At 38.5% G+C, this 21,704-nt stretch overlaps 1 protein-coding gene across 2 annotated transcripts; it reads left to right on the forward strand.

The window, feature by feature from the left end:
* Window positions 1–1,210: 1,210 nt before the first annotated feature.
* Window positions 1,211–21,650, forward strand: FAM104B (family with sequence similarity 104 member B). 2 transcript variants are annotated; one of them, XM_023201858.3, is made up of 4 exons: window positions 1,211–1,883; window positions 4,886–4,985; window positions 18,453–18,583; window positions 20,887–21,650. In XM_023201858.3, exons 1-4 carry the CDS (start codon window positions 1,864–1,866, stop codon window positions 20,981–20,983), a joined length of 348 nt encoding a protein of 115 aa, XP_023057626.1. In that variant the 5' UTR covers window positions 1,211–1,863; the 3' UTR covers window positions 20,984–21,650. The 2 variants fall into 2 exon arrangements, with proteins under 2 accessions (XP_023057626.1, XP_023057625.1); XM_023201857.2 differs by lacking the exon at window positions 20,887–21,650 and having other exon boundaries at window positions 18,453–18,868.
* Window positions 21,651–21,704: the final 54 nt, after the last annotated feature.

The following is a 21,704-nucleotide window of genomic DNA, read 5'->3' on the forward strand; positions in this document are numbered from 1 at the left end:
TAGAAAACAAAATCCCTCATTTCTAACCATCTATTTGCCCATTTTGTAGAAGATAGCATGATCCAATAGACATGGAGAATGTGGTGATTCAAGTAAAATGAATGATCATTACAAAAGCTTATTCCTTGAGAATTTGGAAGGGCATGGAATCCAAGTAAAGGACGTTAAGGAAAAAAAATTATTCATGACATTTGTTAAAAAACGGTAAGGCAGCCTTTATTCAGGACCATCAGGATAGGCGTAGGGACCACTGCTATGGGGTTTTGTAGTAAAGGGAGAGAAACTGGGTTCCACTCCAAATACAACAACGAGAAGTGGGAATTTATAGCCAAGGAGCAGGGTAGGGAGCAATGGATGGAAAATTACTAAGAGGAAACACCAAGGGTAAGGGGGTATTGTGGCTAAATTGAACTAACAGGATTCTTGGTGAAGGTGGGCCAGGGTGACCAGACATCACCTGAGGGATGAGGAACCTAACTGAGATACTGAGGATGGGAAATTCTAACTAAACTAACTTAGCAGGATTCTTGCTAAAATTGCACAATGCAGAGACAAACATGGCAGTCTAAAAGTCCCCTGTCCAGGGCTGTCTTCTTCACAGCCTTGGCTGCAGGGTCACCTAGCCCCTAGCTGGGTTAGGCTTCCTTTATGGCACGATCTTTAGCTCTTGAATCAGTCACTTTCAACATCTGCCCCCTCCCTGCCCCCATCCTCAGGGAACGCAGCCCCCTGTGGTATCACCTACTTAACAGCAAGAACCAGGATCAGCCTAAACTCTAGCACTCCCTTTGCCAACTTTATAGATAATAAAGTACAGATAGAGGAACCTGATAATTTAGGTGAAAGCATAACTGCAAAAGATGATCCCTTAAGAAGGTGGAGGGTATAGGATCCAGATGAAGGGCCTTGTCTCAAGTAGGATCCTGTCACTTCCTCCAGGGAAGCAGCCAAGATTATAAGTGCAGGTTCACTGCTGTTGGGAAGTGGTGGGGGTTCCTCTCTGATTGTTTCTGTTTTCTCAAGGGAAAATCAGTGAATATCATGAGAAAATTGGGTGCTGGTGCTTGTGGAGGGATCTTGTAAGTAGACTAGACAGAGAAGGTACACTTGTGGAGGGTGAACATTGATTGTCTACTTGGGGGGGATTGCCAGGAGAGTAGGGAGGAGAGAGAGAATTAATAGCTTTGAGTAAGCTGGCTAAGGAAGGTTAAATGGTGAGGAACGCGGTTGTGGTTAGTGGAGAGGTGGCCTCCTTGGGGCTGAAGGCTGTGGATGCTGGGGCATTGGAAGAGGGAGCTGTTAGGACAGGATCGGGTGCTGCCCGTTATGAGAGTGGGGGCAGCAAGAAATGGCAGTCTTTCCTGAGGCCCGGGGCGTGACCGTGGGCGGAAGAGACTTAGGTGGGTGGGAGGAGAACCCCCCTGAGGACAGAGAGGCGCAGGCCACGGCCTGGTCAGCCCCGGGGGCGCTGAGGTCGCCGAGGAGGATCAGCGGTGTGAGGGCTGCGAGGAGGACAGGGCGTGTACCACGTGAGAAGCGTGTTCAGAGGCTGGCTGGGTGGGAGGAGAATGTCCATGGGATTGGCACAGGTCTCGAACATGGGGCTGCTGGGACAGTCGCGCAGCAGATCCTGACGCTCAGCGGATCGTCCCTCAGGTGTCAGCTCCCAACAGCAGGGAAGGAAGCCTGCGGCGGACCCAGAGGAGACTGGCACCAACCTCCCCGGGCTCGGATGCACAGGCCCAGAGCCCATCAATCCTAAGCCAGCCCCGCCCTCCGGGCTGCGTTTATCCGGCGGCGCAGGAACTTCCTGCGCGGTTGCTATGGTTCCGAGGGCAGGACGATGCGAGGCTGTCCTGTACTATGGGAGGCTGCCCTGTAAGGTAGGTTCGTCGGGGCCTTTCCTGCCGGTACCTGTCCGTTCTCTGGTCCCCACTGTCATCACGCTTTGCTTTCTCAGCCAAGATCTCGAAGCTTGGGGCGGAAACGCAGCGGAGATGTATTTTCTTCCGGGGTTGGTGGCGCTCGGCTCTCATGAGCTGCAGGTGACAGTGTTGCCGGGCGGAGCGGCCCTGCTCGCCTCATGCCCCGCCCTTCTTGCTTGAAAAAAAATGCCGCGAACCCTTCTCCGAAAGAAAATGCTGGTTCTTTGGTTGTCAGTGCCTTACAAGCCCTGGAGGCGGGGGTGAGGTGGGGATGTGTTCCCTCGCGAAAACTCAGTCAGTGGACAATAGCATTCTGTTTTTCAAATTGGCATTTCTTCGGTGAGGCTGCTAGGTACCCTAGCAACTAGTATTTCTGTTTCTCTGATTGGTTTAGTCATCTTTCTCCACGTGATACGAGGGTTCTATGGACCTTTATCAATGTATTCTTTCATTACAAACGTCTCTGAATCTCATGGTAGAAAACTTGGTTAGACTGTTAAAGCGTAATAAAGGAAGCCAGTCTTATCCACAGTCCGATCACCCAACTGTGACCATTAATCATATTTTGTGATAAATTTCCTTAGATGTTTTTCATTCATAAAGTTGTATTTTAAAAAATTAGGTTAACATTGTTTCATGATTTGAACATTCCGCTTTTTAAACTCAGCTTCACACTTTGAAAATTCATTTTCATAGTATTAGTCTGTTTTAAAAACAATGCAAACGTATTGTAAGCTGTTGAAAGTTTCAGTAAAACTTGAGTGCAAAATACTAAAATACTCAAAATACCATGATCAAAGACAAACATCACCATGCTCCCTAATGAAGGCAGGAGCTGTGGCATGTGTTTGTTTCACTCTTTTATCCTGGCACCCGGAGGAGTGCCTAGTACTTAGTGGATGCTCAATAAATATTGTGAAATAAAATAATATTTATATGCAGTCATTTTTTTTCTTTATATATAATGAATCATGTCATAATGGAGTGTAATACAGCAGCAGTTTTCTACTGATTTTTTATTCGGCATTTTGTAGTCAGCATTTGCCTATGTCATTAAGATATCTTAAAAATCAGTTTTACTGGCCTCAGCCAGTTCAGTTGACAAAGGCCATTTAGCTGGTTGGTAACAGACTCAGGACAAAGAGCAGATCTTTCCAGGTTCGAGGCTCTTTCTTTCATTTCATAATAATCTCACTGAGGCTTCGGTGAGTAAGATGTAGCATAGAATTTCCTTGGTAGATGCGGTGGATGTTTTATTGTTGCTCCATGTTTTGATCAGCTGTTAGTATATTGGCTATCTTTTGACAAAGACCCTGCCCTGGATCAATTCACAGAACTGTGATTCTGGAAGGATAGGCATCCTAAGGTTATTTTCTGAAAGGTATGCTAAAGTTATTTTCTGGAAGGCATCCTAAGGTTATTTATTCCAGTGGTGAAAAGCTAGTCAACCTAGCCTGCTGCATTGATTTAGATCATGTAATGAGGAGCTTGCAATATAAAGAAAAATACACTAACTGTGAATTCAGGGGCCAAATTACCAACATGCTATTGGAATTAGGGACACAGACAGTTGACAGTAAACAGTATTTATGAAGCAAGCCTGATCTGACTACAAAGGTCTTTCTCTCCCCAAATCCCACTAAAACTGCTTTAGCATGTCTCACATGTCTGAGTAAAAATCACATTTCCTGCCAAAAAAAAAAAAAAAAATGCCTTTTTAGACACTGTACACAAATAAGCTGAATTCATTTATACTGGCAAGTTCTTTATCATAAAGATATTGTTTGATTTGGACATGCAGTTCTTCATTAACTTTTACTTCCTGAAAACTTTCCTGGAGGACCTTGGGCCAAGGCTAAAGAGAACTTTCTTTCCAGCCTCAGCTCTACCAGCCTTACTCATTTTACTGTTTGTGTCACTGTGCTTCTCTGGGCCTGCTCTTTCCTCAGTTTTAAGAAGAGAGGTCAGGCTATGTTAGTGGGTGGCACAGGAAGGCAGATCCAGGGAGGGATGTGGTTAAAGAGCCCCTGTTCCGAGTATAGGAAACTCCTTTTTTTCCTATTATGTGTTGCTTTTTCTTTTCTTAAAGAAAGCAGTTTAATTTAACAGAGTGTTAGAAATCGCTGCACTATATGACTAGTACTCAGTCTCCTAGAGATGAGAATTGATTAAAGAGTAATGAAATTATAAAACTGAGTAAACTCAGCCATTCTTAAGAGTACCAATAACTCAAAAGTAGTCTCTAAGCAGATGGCTGGGGAGAACGTCTGATTAGTAATAGAGTGCTGTGAAAACTATGTCAAATGCTGCAGTCTGATTACTTATTGACAAGGAGCTTGAAACTGAAGATGTAATCTTACCAATCATTGAAAACAATTTTGAGAAATGAATGTTTCAAGGAAGTAATCAGTCACAATCTCATGGTGACAATCTAGTGCAGTAACTATGTCATAATACTAGCTGGTATGGCAACAGTAAGTGCCTAACCACATTCAGAATACAAGAAATATCTCTTCAGTGTCGCTACACCACTGGCATAAGAACTTAATAGTAGACACTGGCAGACACACATGTCTTAAGTGTTACTGAAGGGGTTCAAAATCACTTACCCTGGAATTGTAACTTCGTGGAGTCAAGACAATGAAACTAATTAGGTAGATTTTGAAAACTTAGCTATTAAATTCCTCGTATTCTTTATTTTCAAGGGTCATTTAAAGTTACGAAAATTATTTCTAGAAATGAAATGTACAGCTTGACTTTACTTAGAGTTCTTGTATTACATTTTTTATCTTCATGCCTGGTGATGGAGTACTTATGACTTTTATATCTTGGGATAGCAGATAGTGACATATTTTTTCAGGCAAGGTCTCATATATGTATGTTGTCATTGCTTTACAGTTTAAGCATCCAAAAGATCAGTTGTTTCATCTAACAACTCTCTCTTTGCAATTTATTTTCAGGAAAAGAAGAAGAAATGGCAGTGAAGAGGGCAATCATCATTCTGCCCAGCCCAAAAGGAATAAGGGAAACCCTATCTTTCAGGATTCTCAAGATACAGAGGTAGGAAGTATGGGCAGATACCCTCTATTTCATTCATTGCCTACACTAAATTATCCAATTTGTGCTCTGTAATGAAAAGAAATGTATTATTCCAAGAAACCTTCATAAAAGTTTTCTTAATTGATTACAGTGGCTTTTGAGCTGGAGCTTTAAATTATGATATAGTATCTCACAGAAAATGGAAAAGAAGCACAGAAAAACTTTGCCAAACATAATCAGGAGGAATTAGCCCCTGTAATTTTGTCCCCTCATAGTAGTCTTACTTCCCTTATTTTTATATGGAAAACATGTTTTGTAGTGCATAGTGATATGTTATTAGCTGGAAGGCAAATCTTACTTTCTCAGTGAAAAAAGTGAAAAATTTGGGGCAGTCTCATGATTTTTGCAAATTTAATGGTGCTAGAAAAAGAGTTTGAAGTTTTTAATTTTTTATTGATATAGAATAGTTGTACATATTTTGGGGGTACATGTGACATTTTGATACCTGTATGTAATGTGTAATGATCAAGTCAGGGTAATTGGGATATCCATCACCTCAAACATATCTTTTCTTTGTGTTGGAAACTTATAATTTTTCTCTTCTATTTTGAAATAGACAATAAATTATTGTTAACTGTAATTTTCCTACCGTACTGTTGAATTCTATAACTTATTCCTTTTATCTAACTGTATTTTTATACCCCTTAACCAACTTATTTTCATCCCCCGCCTTCCTCTTTTCTAAACCTGTAGTAACCACCATTCTAAGGAACTTGAATTTCAACTTCAAGGAGCATTCATTTTACCTTTCAGATTACTGAATAGTACAAGAAATTAAGAGTGGACAATTATGTAGATACACACACAAGTGGCTTATCTGGAGCAGATCTCTGCCTTTTTCTCTTCCCCACTGTATAGAGTAGGAAAAGATTTTGTGCCCTAATGCTACAATTCCAAGGGGGTAGCAGAAGTAAGACAAATGAGAGAAAAAACAGAACCAGGAAGCCCCAAATACTTTTAAAATTAGAGTTCTATGAATCCTGTTATTTTTCAACTGACAGGAAATCTCCCCTTGTCAGGTTATCATTTTAAGTAATATCAATTCAGTTGACAACTGTGACTTTTTTTTTTTTTTTTGAGACAGTCTCACTGGGTCACCCAGGCTGGAGGTGCAGTGGCACACGATCTTCGCTCACTGCACCCCCACCTCCCAGATTCAAGCAATTCTCGTGCCTTATCCTCCCGAGTAGCTGGGATTACACGCATGCACCACCATGGCCAGCTAGTTTTTGTATTTTTAGTAGAGATGGGGTTTTTCCATGTTGGCCAGGCTGTTCTCGAACTCCTGGCCTCAAGTGATCTGCCTGCCTCGGCCTCCCAAAGTGCTGGGATTACAGGCATCAGCCACCATGCCCTGGCCTTGGTGAAATTTTTTGAAGAACATTTTCTCTTAGATTCTTAGTAGTTTGGAGTCATTCTCATCACGTTTGATTGCATACATTCTAAGAGACAGAACTACTTTGGGAGACATTTTGGAAATGAAATCATTGTTGAACAAAATAATGGTCATTAGATGTGGTTTTAAACCCTGTGGGAAAATGGGAACCTTCTAGAATTGGCTTCTACTTAGAGATACATTCAAAATGGAGGAACAAGCTTTTATAAATTTAATTTCTGAGCTGGAAAATAACTTACAACTCAGTGTCTGTTCTAACTTCATCTTATGAGGGAAACTGAGCTACAAAAAGCATAGATTATTTACCCCATCAGCACAGAGAAGTTAACACATGACTATCATTGCCTTGCTAATTTGGAAAATGGTTGTAATTCAACAACCTCATTAATTTGGTGTTTTACAGTTCGTAAGATTCCACAATGTTTCTAGTATTAGATAATGCGTACACGTCATTTTAAATGCCTTGGAACTTTGGGAGCACATATTTTAAGTGCCCTCTGATGGATTTGGTTAGGATCATCTGTTTACTTATTCAAGTTTCTACAGGTGCCTTTGAATAAGCATCATATTATTATTCCAGGGATAGACTATGTATTAGGAGTGAATGTTTTGTTGTGGAGGTTCACATAAAGGAAAAGCTGTAGGCATGGAGGGATAGAATTGAGAGGAAAGCTAGGGCTTGAAAGAAAGTAAAATACTGGGCTGGGCATAGTGGCTGATGCCTGTAATCCCAGCACTTTGGGAGGCCAAGGCAGGTGGATCATGAGGTCAGGAGTTCGAGACTAGCCTGGCCAATATGGTGAAACCCTGCCTCTACTAAAGAAATACAAAAATTAGCCAGGCATGGTGGTGCGTGCCTGTAGTCCCAGCTACTCAGGAGGCTGAGGCAGGAGAATCGCTTGAACCGGGGAGGCGGAGGTTGCAGTGAGCTGAGATCGTGCCACTGCACTCTAGCCTGGGCGACAGAGTGAGACTTCATCTCAAAAAATAAATAAATAAATAAATAAATAAATAAATAAATAAATAAATAAATAAAATACTGGGTTCATCTGCTTTTACAATTAGAAAGTGTTATATAATTTTATATCATAAATACATGCATGAATTTCTGCTCTGTTTTTATGAAGATATTCCGTAATTAATATTCCTCCTCATCTCCTCAGTTTTGTTTATCTACTGTTTCCTTCATTAGCCTGCTAAGGCTCTCTTTTCACTCCCTAACTAATCTTGTGTCTAGTTTATTTTTCTCTCAAATATTGTGTCTTTTCCCTGTCTTTTAAATCCAAACTGTAATCTACATTCACTCCCTTTTATTCCTCACCTCCGCTCAGTAAACCTTAGCTCCCACATCCCCTCCCTACTCCTTTGCTGTAACATATGTCAGGGAACATCTGAGACTTCCTAAATTGCATTACCAAATATTTACTGAGCACCTACCATTTGCCAATCATTGTCCTAGGTGCCTGACAGCAACTTAGATGTCTCTGTCATTTCCTCAATGACTCCTTTCTATTCTACCTCTGCGTGTATCAAATATATCCCTTTCTCTACATTTCCACCATCCTAATTCAGGCTTGCATTGCCTCTTGCATGATACATTGCAAAATTTCCCAGTGGTTTTTGTGGTCTCATCCACCCCCTATTTCATTCATCCATTAAAATGCTTTTCCTAAATATAGATCTGAGTATTTGTCTTATGCTCAAATACCTGTTTGTACAGACTTCTTAGAGTGACATTCAAGGCCCCTGATAACCTAGCCATATCTTCTCTTGCATATTTTGGTTCTCACTAACTCTTCCCTCGGAGATACCAGCTGCATCATCTGTGGCTTTGTCTCCTCAATAACTCTTCTTCAGCTTGCTTGTGCTCTTATTGCTCTCTCCATTTGTCACACCCTTCCTATTAATATTCTCTGTATCTTTGAAGGCCTAGCTTAGATGCATTTCATTTTAAGAAGGCTCCTCTATTTCCCCAGTCAGCATTCAGTGCTACGTTCTTGTCATTGCAATAGCTTGATCCTGTCACTCTCAGAGTACTGTATTCTTCTTGATTAGGCTCAAGAATTACCTGTTGAATCCCTAAGTATCCCAGGCAAAGTACCTCCTTATACATTGTATAATAGACATGCAAATATTTGTTTAGATACTGCTTGGGCATCAGAACAATCTGTGCCTACTTGAGAGCCTCTCAGAGGTTGGGCCCCAGCATGTGCACATAAGTCAAAGTGTCAGAAAGCCACACGGGTGATTTTGATGCCTATTCTAAAACAGAATGTGTTCTAGCAAATTCCTGCTGGTCTCAAAGTTTCTTTGGTTACAGGTAAGTATGCAGATTTCATTATGGCCCAAACTAACCTAAATCCTGCTTTTTCACACAGACCTGGACTCCAGGATTTTTGTAAAGTGCCTTTGTGAATTTTGCATAGTGAGATACCCTTCTTTAGAGTCTTCATAAATATAATTTTATTTTGCTATGTGTGTGAATTTGCAAGGGCTCTGTCCTTCATTTTCCTTGCACAGATATCAGCATTAAACCTATATTGAAAATTCAGAGAAAAAAGAATGAGCTTTGTAACTGTCAGACAGGATAAGCATTCTGGTAAGACATTTGTATGAGGAATCAGGAGGGTGTTGAAGATGTTTTATATATTATGAGTCTTTCCAAATAGTGAGGTGCTTAAAATCTCATTTATTCTCTGATAAAAGAATTTGCACTTTGGGAGGCTGAGGCGGGAGGATCCCTTGAGCCCAGGAGTTCAACACCACAGTGAGCTGCAATTGCATCACAGCAATCCAGCCTGGATGATGGAGTGAGAGCTTGTCTCTAAAAAAATAATAAAATAAAATAAAGTGTAGTAAGGTTAATGTTTCTGTACTAAGATAGCAGTTTCAAGTGTCAAAACCATACACCATCAAGAAGCAAATTTTCCTCTCAATCATTCTGACAAACAGTTCATTAAGTGGGATATCTCACATGAAATAGATTCACAGGGTAAGTATGACAAAGCCCAGGTTGCATAATATAGGCTATGTTTATTAAATAAACAGCATTATTAGCCTAGAAAATGCTAGTGTATATGACTTTTTAGATGCTCTTTACTAGACTAAAGGAGGTTAAACCCTCTTCCCAAAATCTCATTTATGGAATTACAGCGCTTTTTAAGTCTTTGCTTTGAAGTCAGAAGTAACTGAATCCATAAGCAGGAGATTGTATTTGGTTTTGTAGTAGCATTCTTTAGTTTGCCTACTTACAAATAAAATGTTTGTTTTTCACAAAAGAAATATATTTGTAGTAGATGAGTTAGAAAGTGAAGATCCAGGCTGGGCGTGGTGGGTCATGCCTGTAATCCCAGCACTTTGGGGGGCCGAGGCGGGTGGATCACAAGGTCAGGAGATCGAGACCACCCTGGCTAACATGATGAAACCCCGTCTCTACTAAAGATACAAAAAAAATTAGCTGGGTGTGGCAGCATGTGCCTGTAGTCCCAGCCACTCGGGAAGCTGAGGCAGGAGAATGGCGTGAACCCAGGAGGTGGAGCTTGCCGTGAACCGAGATCCCGCCACTGCACTCCAGCCTGGGCGACAAAGCGAGACTCCATCTCAAATAAATAAATAAATAAATAAATAAATAAATAAATAAATAAGAAAGAAAGTGAAGATACAAAACTAAAATTTTTAAAAAAGTATTTAAAGTCCCAACTATATGTATGAACTCAAAATATCTGAGACAGGTCTCGATTAATATAGAAAGTTTATTTTGCCAAGGTTAAGCATGTACCTGCTACACACACCTGACAACATATGCCCAAGGTGGTCGGGGTATAGCTTGCTTTTATACATTTTAGGGAGATAGAAGACACCAATCAATATGTGTAAGATGTACATTGGTTCAGTCTGGAAAGACAAGACAATTTGAAGCTGAGACTTCCAGGTCATAGGTAGATAAGAGACAAGAGGTTGCAATCTTTTGAGTCTTTGATCTGCCTTCACTGAATATACAATTTAGTCTGGCTCAGTGAATCTGCATTTTTACATAAACAATAGGGTAGAGGGAGTAATTAGATGTGCATTTGTCTCAGGTGAGCAGAGGTGTGACTTTCTGTCTAACACCTGTGAAGACAAGTTATCAGTTTACATTGCCAGCTCAAAATTCAGCAGGACTTCAAAGATCTTGAAGCCCAAAAGGAATTTCTTTGTGGGCAAATTGTGAGAAAGGTATGCCGCTTTAAAAAAAATATTTGTAGCTGTCTGATTTAGGAATAAAATGGGAAGTGGGTTTGCCTGATGTAGTTCCTCGCTTGGCTTTTCCCTTGGCCTAATGATTTTAGGGCCCTGAGATTTATTTTCCTTTCACATTTCCCCCACTTTCTTTCTTAAATCTTTTGGAGAAAGCATTTTAGAAGAAAATTAGTCTCTGGTCTCAGATTTTGTTTGATCTCTTGTGGCAAGGATGGTTTATTTCTAGATGGGTAGGTCACACATTATTAGGAAACCTCATTTTTAGCAGGTTGTGAAGTATCATGTCCTATGAAGAAAAAGTAGGGGGAGGAAGAGAGAAAGAAAACAACAGGCAAAAAGATAGAGAACAATCCTGGAAAATCAATATAGGCCATATTACTCTGAAGTCCATACATCAGTAGGCAGGTATGAAAGTGTTTTATATATGTAAATAGGTTGCTGTTATTTTTTTCTGAAGCTTAAGTTGTCTAGCTTCAGTTCACAGGGTTTTAAGAAAGCACAGCTTAATTTTTAGTGATTTCAAATCAGGAAAAATGGGAAAAAGGAAAGAAAGAAAAAAATGAAAACATTATTTTTGGAGACTTGTAGCCAAAAAAAATTTTATAATTTAGTCTAAACTAGAAAATAGGAAAAATTGAAAAAACATTAGGCAAGACTAGAATCTAACAACAAGTGTACTATAGTTCATTTTGAAACATTTTTTTTTCTCTTCAAGCTCCATTTTCACTAAAAACAAATCATAGGACAAATTTGTGCATAAAATAAGTGTTAGTTTTATTATACTTTGCCTGAGTATTTGTATAAAGTCAGCAAGAATAACTATTTGCCATGCACACTCTTTTGTTTTTTTTTTTTTTGAGACGGAGTCTCACTCTGTCGCCCAGGCTGGAGTGCAGTGGCCGTATCTCAGCTCACTGCAAGCTCCGCCTCCTGGGTTTAGGCCATTCTCCTGCCTCAGCCTCCCAAGTAGCTGGGACTACAGGCGCCCAGCCTCTTTTGTTTTTAAATTGGCTTTGCTGGAACTTTATTCCACAAAGAATCTCAGATTACACTTCAACGCCTTGAGCCCAGCCATGGATTTATCTGTGCCTGTAAATATCCACATTAATTGAGTGAATTCCTTACTGGGGTCCCAAGATAATGTGGGACTCCTTGGGCCTGTCAGAAAGTGCCATTCTTTACTTACCACAGGTCAGGAACCTGTACACGGACTGTGTAGACAATATATGAGGCCAGCTTTCTCAAGGGGATTTTATTGGCTCTATAAGTCAACTTTGATTACTTAAAGCAATCTGTTTGGATCTGCCATCCCAATCAAAGCCTCAGTAAAATCAGTGGCTTCAATTGTGTCCTGTTACAAAAGAAAACAGAGTCTTATCAAATTTTTGCAAATAACTATACTACCATAAACTACGTATACTTGCAAATAGTTTTCAAATTCTGGAGAAATCAGGTAGAGAGAAATACGCTTCAGATTTTCTCACAAGAGCATAGTTAACCCAATATTAAAAGCTGTAAAATAGCTCAAAGAAAAATGGTTTTCCGGACTCAGAAACAAGTTAGAAAAAGAAACAAAGTTAGAAATTCAGAAACAAAAGTTTCTGAGTTTCAAACAATGTTTCAAAGTCACAAAAAGATTATTTCAGTTTTCCATCAGTTTAGTCTGTGTAATTAACTCCTGTTCTGCTCAATGTTTATGAACACATTAGCTCTCTATGGGAGTCTTGGAAGTTTTTCCTCTATTCTAGTATCACAGTCTCCAAAGTTATCAGAAACCTGCATTCAAGAGCACCTGTCAGAGTCCTATAGCTGATTATAAAACCACCTTTTGAAAGTGATAAAAGTAAAACAACCATGAATAACAAGAGTCTTAGAACAGTCATAAAGACGTAATTGACAAGGAAATTTGGTTACTTCTGTGGCATACAACTATTTTACATAATCATTATTACTACTGATAACATATACCAGGGGTTCCCAGTCCTCCGGCCACAGACTGGTACTGGTCCATGGCCTCTTAGGAACCAGGCCGCACAGCAGGAGGTAAGTGGTGGGCAAGTGAGAACTACTGCCTGAGTTCTGCCTCCTGTCAGAACAGCGGCAGTATTAGATTCTCATAGGAGCACAAACTCTATTGTAAACTGCACATGTGAGGGATCTAGGCTGTGTGTTCTTTATGAGAATGTAATGCCTAATGATCTGAGGTGGAACAGTTTCATCCTGAAACCATCCCTTCCGTCCCCCATCTGTGGAAAAATTGCCTTCCACAAAACCGGTCCCAAGTGCTAAAAAGGTTGGGGACTGCTGACATGTACCAAGACATATCAGAATCACAGGAATTTCATACAATTCTTAAACACATACTAAAAACACATTTATATAAATATAATCCAAAGAAGGTTAAATGCCATTTTATATTTGACAATACTTCTGTATGATTATATTATATCAAATAACCCAAATCTGTCTCTTTTGGACTTCAGGGGACCTAATATCAAAAGATTAATGAGGACCAAAGCTAGAATTTTATTTTGGAAAGTTTGTCAACTATAAAAAGTTAAAAACACCTGATATCACAAAATAGGATCAAAGGTCATTGCACAATAAGTCATCCATTTAGCCGAGTGATGACTCAAAGATTTCAAAAAGGGACAAAAGTTTTTATTTTTTTGAGAGAGGAGACTTAATTTCCCAAACAATAAGCTTTAATGAAGACAGCACAAGGCCCATTAAATCTGTCTTTTAAAATTTTCTAAACAAATTTATTAAGTTTTGGTCATCTTGACCATAAGATATAATTTCAATAAACTTTTTCATAACCTTTATTTTTTTTAAAATTAAGTGGGTTATGATTTGTTTTATGCGACCACCGGATCAGATACCAGGATAAGGCAAATAGGCAAAGTACAAAAGTTTTATTAGCCAGCCAATGTGAGGGGAAAAGGGCGAGGTTCACTGACCTCCTGCGGTGGAGGCTAAGGAAGTCACTCCCGCGTTCTCGGGGGAGGTTCCTAGGTCCACATATGAAGAGGGGCCGAGGAAGTTCGCACTGCGCGTCTGCCGGGAGCAGCTTTTATGTTTTCGGCTCAGAAGCAGGAGGGCAGTGGGTGGGACAAGGGCATGCCATAGGCGTCTCTGCAGGCGTGGCCAAGTAAGTTTCGGTTTCCTCAATCAGATGTCATGTTGCGCTTGCGCAGTCGGTCTGTGTTTTTCCTGGGCGCGGGAAAGTTGATGATGAAGAACCCGGAAATGCGCCATCTTAGTCGCCTTTGTTCTCTCCCCTTCCCCTCCCCCATCCAGACAGGTTAATGCTCCAAGAAAACCTTGTTACTCTGACATTGGGGCCCAGATGCTGGTCTTGCATCAGTGTGCCTTCAGTATTAATAGTTAATTTATAGAGAAACCAAACTAATTTTATCTCTCAAAATTGGCCATTACAATCTCACACACCCACCTCCTCTATAATAGTCCCTAGCCCTTGAGGAATTCAATAGTTTTAATTTCTGGCCCTGTGTCTTATGCACACAGTGTATTTTGATTGGCATCTTCTACTGGGTCTGAAGATAAGGCTTTAACTGCTGTCATTGTTTAAGATTTAGCAAGACTTGGTGTTCTTTTTATATCCAGGAGTCAAAGCCCTATAACTTAAAGGTGCAAGGACTTTAAAAGCAAGAAAATTACATGGATGTAGTAACCTTGATTTTTAAAAAAATTTAACCTCAGTTTTTTTCTAAGCAAATTAAAACTTTAATAACAATGACATAGGAGTTATTTTGATAAAATGTAAAATTTGTTTGTTAGACCAGTTACCAAAAGGGGGAAAACAAAAAAAACTCCTGCTGTTGCGGGAAGTCAGGGACCCCGAACGGAGGGACCAGCTGAAGCCATGGCAGAAGACCATAAATTGTGAAGATTTCATGGACATTTATTAGTTCCCCAAATTAATACTTTTATAATTTCTTACGCCTGTCTTTACTACAATCTCTGAACATAAATTGTGAAAGTTTCATGGACATTTATCACTTCCCCAATCAATACCCTTGTGATTTCCTATGCCTGTCTTTAATCTCTTAATCCTGTCATCTTCATAAACTGAGGATGTATATTGCCTCAGGACCCTGTGATGATTGTGTTAACTGCACAAATTGTTTGTAGAGCATGTGTGTTTGAACAATATCAAACCTAGGCACCTTAAGAACAGGATAACAGCGATTTTCAGGGTACAAGGGAGATAACCTTAAAGTCTGGCTGCCTGTGGGCTGGGCAGGACAGTGCCGTATTTCTCTTATTACTGAAAACAGGTAAGAGAAGTATCGCTGAATTCTTTCCCCAGTAAGGAATATTAAATAATTAACAGCCCTGGGAAAAGAATACATTCCCAGGGGAGGCCTCTGAAATGGCCGCCCTGGGAGTGTCTGCCTTTATTCAGATATAGATAGGGATGAAACACGCCCTAGTCTCCTGCAGCGCCCCCAGGCTTGCTAGGATTAGGAAATTCCAGCCTGGCAAATTCTAGTCAGACCAGTTCTCTGCTCTTGAACCCTGTTAAAATGTTTATCAATGACAATGCGTACACAGCGGGACGTGAAAGTTCATTAGTGATTCTACTTTCATCCTGACCTTGTGATCTCGCCCTGACCTCCTGCCTTGTGATCTTTTCTTGCCCTTAAAGCATGTGATCTCTGTGACCCACACCCTGTTCGCATACTCCATCCCCTCTGAAAATTGCTAATAAAAACTTGCTGATTTTACAGCTCAGGGGGCATCACGGAACCTGCCAACATGTGATGTCTCCCCCAGACACCCTGCTTTAAAATTTCTCTCTTTTGTACTCTTTTCCCTTTATTTCTCAGAGCAGCCAACACTTAGGGAAATAGAAAAGAATGTACGTGAAATGTCAGGGCCTGGTTTCCCCCGATACCTGCAGTACAATTAATATTCACTATGGAAAGTCCATTTAGGTAACTTGCAAATCAAAATTAATGAAAGTGATACTTGAATTAGTTAGACATAGGCAGAGTGTTTCCTGAGTAATAAGTGAAAATTTTGGGATTCATAGAAGAATTTAAAGCCAAGAGCACAGAATGTTATGTTGGAAGAAAACATTTTCTTTAGACCTTTAAGATAAAACATTTTTAGCATCAGGCCATGACCAACAGTTAGAACCTGAGGAAAAAAATTATGGAAGCTGAAAATGAGTTGAAGGAGAGGGCTATTATCTCAGGCCTTTTCAAAGGGGAGAGAAAGCTGAAAACAGCAAGATAATAAAAGTTGAAAATTGGATTTAAAAAATTAAAATCCCTTGCAATTTTATTAAGAGTAAATCAATACCTTAAGAAAATGTTGTTGTTCTACCCAATTCTTTGGTGTATAAGTGTTTTTTAAAAAATCAAAACCCAATCTCTAAAAAGACTATTATAAATAATTTCCCTTTAATTATAGACAACTTGATACAAATGATTAATGAGATGCTCAGACTTCCTGTTTTATGCTAGACATCTTTCTTTCTTAAATAACCAGTTATTTTAGGATAGAAATTTACTATACAAGATTCTTTCTCATATAAAGAAATTATTATTTCTCATAAAATAATTATTAAAAAATTATTTCCTTTTAACCTTTCTTGCCAAAAATACCCCTTTATATTTATAAAGAGGTAAATATATAGTATGTAAAGAGGGAGACATTTCTTTACATTGCTCTTATTTACTGGTTACTTTCACCTTGTTTCGTAAATAACTTTTAAGTAAACTTTGAATTAGATAAAAATAATTTTCTTTTAAATAAGAAAACATTTTTTAGAAAAATATTTTCGTATAATTTTTTAAAAATTGGAAGTGATCCAGACCTTTAATGAGTATTTATTATTTCACTTAATATAACTTTAGATTTTAAATTATATGAAAAGTTTATTTATAGGCATTTATTCCATTACATTTACCTAATTAATTTTTTAAATGGTTTACCCAGATGAAAGCTGTCAATGTCATTGTTTAGTTATTTCTCCATTAACTATTTTTATAGCCTATAAATTTAGACTTCTAAGAACCTGAAGTATAAAGACTTCTGATATAGCATGATATATCATTATTGTTAATGGCTGATGAGATTCTGTTGTATGAATGCATGCACTATAATTTAACTGCTTCTTTGTTTTTAAATATTTAGTTGTTTCTGATTTTCAGCTATTAAAAATATTGATAGTATAAAAATGTCTTAATGAGCATTTCTATTTATATCTGTACACAATTGAGTTTTAAAACTTTTAAAATGAAACAAATTAAAGGTAGATGTATTTTTTTCTTAATAATTATTCTAAAGAAATCCCTTGTAGCCTATGAATTTTTAATATACACAGCATAGCATCACCCTAGTGTTGCACTGTAGTGTAAAATCAATATGATGTCATTGGAGATGAAAATTTAATTCATCAGAAATTATTTCTAGTTCTTAACTTATTTTTCAGGCAGTACCTGTAACAAAAAAAAAAAACAAGGAAAGCCAACTAAGAGGAACCAAAGTGTGGGCTGTGGGTTTTTTATCCAATGTAATAGCTTAATTTTGGAATATTCATAACTTCATTACTTTGTGACAGTTGTAGTTCTATATTTTTATACTCAGGCCTAGGAATTTTTTTTTAATTTTCTTTTTGAATTGGCCTTGACATTTAATCCTTAAATCAATTTGATTGCTATTGCTAACTCTCACATCTGGCTTCATTTGGCCCCTTCTATCTCTTTTCCTGTATAGATTCTTTTAACATATGTTTCTAGTTGGATAAAGATGAGCATAGGTTGTCTCTTGGTAGCTGTGGGCAGTGTACTGTGTGACCTAAGTTGAGCAGCTGCAAGTGACCTATGGACTATGACCATTCTTGGTTTAAGTCTTACTAATGTTGCCTTTGGAAAAAACTTACTTAGAAGAAATATAATACCAGCATTGTTAAACATTGTAATTTGAATAAGAGTCCTTGCCATTACCTTCTTCTTTTGGGAATTGTAACATTGGAAGGCAGGAAATTCTTGGAAATGACTGTTTACAGGGATCCCTGAGTAGCTTCTCCAATGTAAAAAAGGCACTGAATCAGGTTAGTTCAAAAAAAAAAAAGATCTTAAGAAGAAAATACACACCCTATTAAATCCATAAATATAGAAGAACAATAAATGCTAGTCATAAAATGCTAATAAGTAGCATATAACTTTGACTAAAAGTATGTCAAATGCCTTTCAGGATATGTATGTAGCATTGAATTGATATAGGAAGACCATACATGTCCACTATCAGGATATGTGTACAAAATCATTGTTTATTTGTATCTATATGTGTATGCATGTATGTATAAATGTATGTGTCTTACTTGCTTCATTGTAACTTTTACCCATAGTTCCAACTTACTTGTTATGGTCATTATTTCTACTACATCCTTAGCATTAATTGATACTTCAGGTAAAGGATGAGTACTTACTTCTCTGATGCAGTTATTGGAATAAATGGTACAAGCAAGGGTAGAGAATGTGTGAAGGGATTTAGAACTGGAAGGCCTGTGTTTGAATCCTCACCCTGCCACTTCATAGCTATGTGACTTTGGACAAGGCAATGATCTGTTTCCTCATCTGTAAAATGGGGGCTGTTAATCCCAACTTAATTAAAGAGTTGTTGTGAGGATAGAATGAACTATCTTAAATGGCTTTTTAAAGCCCAGTATAGAGTTTTATGCTGCTATTCTCCAAGCCAAGTAGGAAAAATATTGTAATAGCATAATAGCAATCCCCTTTCTGTCTTTTTCCTTCCAGTTCTCATGGAGTGATAATGAAAGGAGCAGCAGCTGCATTAATATCCCAGAGAGAGCAAGTGGACCAGAAGGCAACTTAAACCAGATTGTTACTGAACCCAATGCAAACATTCCCCAGTTCTTGCATGAGGGGTATGTACCATGCCAAGGTCTTTACTACCACATCAACCAGACCTTGAAGGAGGCTCACTTCAACAGCCTGCAGCAGCGAGGACGACCTCCAACATTATGAACTAGGACTTCCTTATTCCAACCTAAACTGTGTTTATGAAAGCAATTGCATACACACCAAAAAACGTCTATTGGTTTTTAAGTCTACATTTTAAATAACAAGTTAATGGGCAGTTGTTTAATTGGGGTTTTACTGCACTGTTGCAATTTTAAAGGGGCTGTGAAGAATTTTTTATGCAATTTTTATTTTTATTTTACTCTTTCTACATGGAGTTTTCAAGTTGGGTGTCAAATTCATGTTAAGGTAGCAATATGAGGAAACTTCTCCTGTACATTGAAGCCATATGTCCAATTCAGATTGATTTCCAGATCCATCAATTAGAAACTCTATGTTAAACATCTTTTTAAAATACAAGTAAGTCTTCATTTTAAAAACTACAATAGCCTAGTAAAGAGTATGTAGCTTTCATTTAAAAAAACAAACAAAAAATCCACACTCAAAAAACCTTAAGTTAGTATTCCCAAATATGCAAAGCCAGATTCAGTCTTGCACCGAAATGAACTGCCATACTCCCCTCAGAAGGTAGATATTCTATTGAAATTGCTCTCTAGTTGTAATGGCAACAATCAGACCCAGTTTAGACTATGAACGTGAAAACCTCTCTCTAATAACTGTCTCTACACTTTGTATTTCCAAGGAGAATGTTTCTAAGGTTCTTGTATACTTAGATACCTTCTGTATCATTTATCCTCTAGAGTGTGCATTTCAGACTTAGTAGGAAACACTTCTCAATTCTATCAGATAAGAAATACGTAATTACATTTTGTCTTAAATGAAAATTTATTACATTAGCACATTATGTGATCTCATAATTCCATCTATTGTGTATAGAGTAAATGTTAATACAGTGTAAGCTTCTAAACTGATGTTTAAAGTAACAAGAATTGTGGAAGTGGGTTGGACAACTGCCCACTTTATGCTACATGGACCCTTTCATAGAGATAAGGGGGCTAGCTTCCATTATTAAAATTGCAAAGATTCTCATGGCTTAGAAACAATAAGCTGAGATGCCATTAGAAGAAATAGGCAGTAATATTGATTTAGAGATGGGGGGGATCCCCATGTTTTAGTCATACTAAAGAACCAACCAAATTTGAATAGGGAACTCATAGATGTGCTTCCTCAGTGGTGAGCTGTGAGAACAATGGACCAGGATGCATCGGGTTGTCTGCCCTGGAATGCAAGGGGTACAACCTGTTGGTAGATTTAAACAAAAATGCTTTAGAGTCTAACAGTCCTCTCCTCCCTAGTCACATTCTCTTTTGCACTATATTTGGAGGTCCACAGAGTGGAAACTAGCAGATCTGTGAACTATGGATAGCTCTACAAAGAGGTGTTTGCCAATTGGCAAGGTTTGGAAAAGATGTAAGGTAACAGTTTTACTTAAAGAAGAATGAGATTTTATTAAATCACAGAATTAACGTATGAAAATGAACACTATCCTAGGAAAAGAATACATACACACAGACACACACACACACACACACACACAATTTTCATGGTTGTTTCCTTGAATATGGGTAGGATTTTAAGGAAGATACTTGTAGTAGAATTTTAGTGTTACGGGGAAAAAATTACAGCACTATATTGGCCCCAACCTTAGGGAGTAGGCATGAGTCAATTATTTCTCAATTAGATGGTTTGAGTAAGAACATTTTTTCTATGGCCAGTGCTTCCAAAGTCAATTCCAGATGTATGTGAGAAGAAATTTGAATTCTGAAAGGTTTTATGGCAGAAAACAGAGAAAGAATACCTGGCCACCAGTTTCTCTAACAATAAAGTGAGCAACTAAACACTAAAGAAGATGAAATATTTGAACTTTCAACCCACATGTACACAACAGGATTCAGAAATATCTAGGAAGAATTTTGCGGGCTTAAATACACAGCATCCTACTGAAAGAAAGTGTCTGTTAAAAACACAGTGTAGTTGAAAAGCTGAGAAAGCAAATTTCCATTCATTCCCCCTATTTAAAAATATGAAAGATAGAACTATCACCATGACAAAGCATTATTTTTTCAAAGGAAAAAAAAAAGACATAATAAAGCAATTACATACACACAGAAAAAGTGTTGGCTTTTCAGTCTCTATGACTTTTCAGTACTTAGTTGAACTAAGTAAGCACAGTCTTATTCCAGAGTGGTCAGTGTAAATCTCGTGTCCTAGTAAATACAATATGCAATCTCTGTCCTGTCTTTTGCAGATTGTGTAAACCTGTTCATGTCATAAACTGGTTTATGTCCTTTGGTCCTGAAATAAAACTCAATACTTCACAGCAGGGAAGGAACCAAGCTGTTTAAAACTAATTATCTCCACTATGAAGGAGAAGTATTTTCAAGGAATATCAGAAGAAAGTAGAAAGTGAGAGGAGGTTCCAGCTGAGCTTCCTGGGTCGAGTAGGGGCTCAGAAAGCTGTGAAACTCACTCATTTCCTGCATCAGGACTTACTTTGGTCCTGGATGAATAGTATTGAAGATACATGCTTAAAATATTCCTAACATCAGAATTTGTGCCTGTGTTTCCTTCCCCAAGAAAGCTATAAACAGCAAAAATTTTGTTGTAAGCTTCCCTGTGTCCTCTCTCTCTCCCTTCCCCCTCCCCTGAAACTAAAAGGAATGTTAAAAGCCCCTTTTTCTTTGACCAGCAGACCTTATCTATGTTCCCAATTCCAATTCCTTGTAAACACAATATGTAAAATCCTGTGAGATCCTGTCTCCTTTGTCATGCCACTGCAAGGTTATAAGTAGATAAAAGTTAAGTTACAATTCCGGTTTGCCTCAAGACCTGAGTCATGTTAATTGTCTTTGTTTCTCGCTCTGGTAACATCTTCCTGCCGCACATATTTCCCGCCTTAAAGAGTTTAAAAGGCGTTCAAAAAAATCTAACACTGGCTACCCGCTTGGTACCCCTTCCACGCTGTGGAAGCTTTGTATGGTCACTCTGCTTAATAAAGCCTCCAGCTTTTTATCTCTCTGTCCAATCTTTGTCTCTCTCTTTGGCGTGGCTCAGGCAAGAACCTTT

The sequence above is a fragment of the Piliocolobus tephrosceles genome, chromosome 12, assembly GCF_002776525.5.
Source record: "Piliocolobus tephrosceles isolate RC106 chromosome 12, ASM277652v3, whole genome shotgun sequence".
In the NCBI taxonomy this organism is placed as follows: domain Eukaryota; kingdom Metazoa; phylum Chordata; class Mammalia; order Primates; family Cercopithecidae; genus Piliocolobus; species Piliocolobus tephrosceles.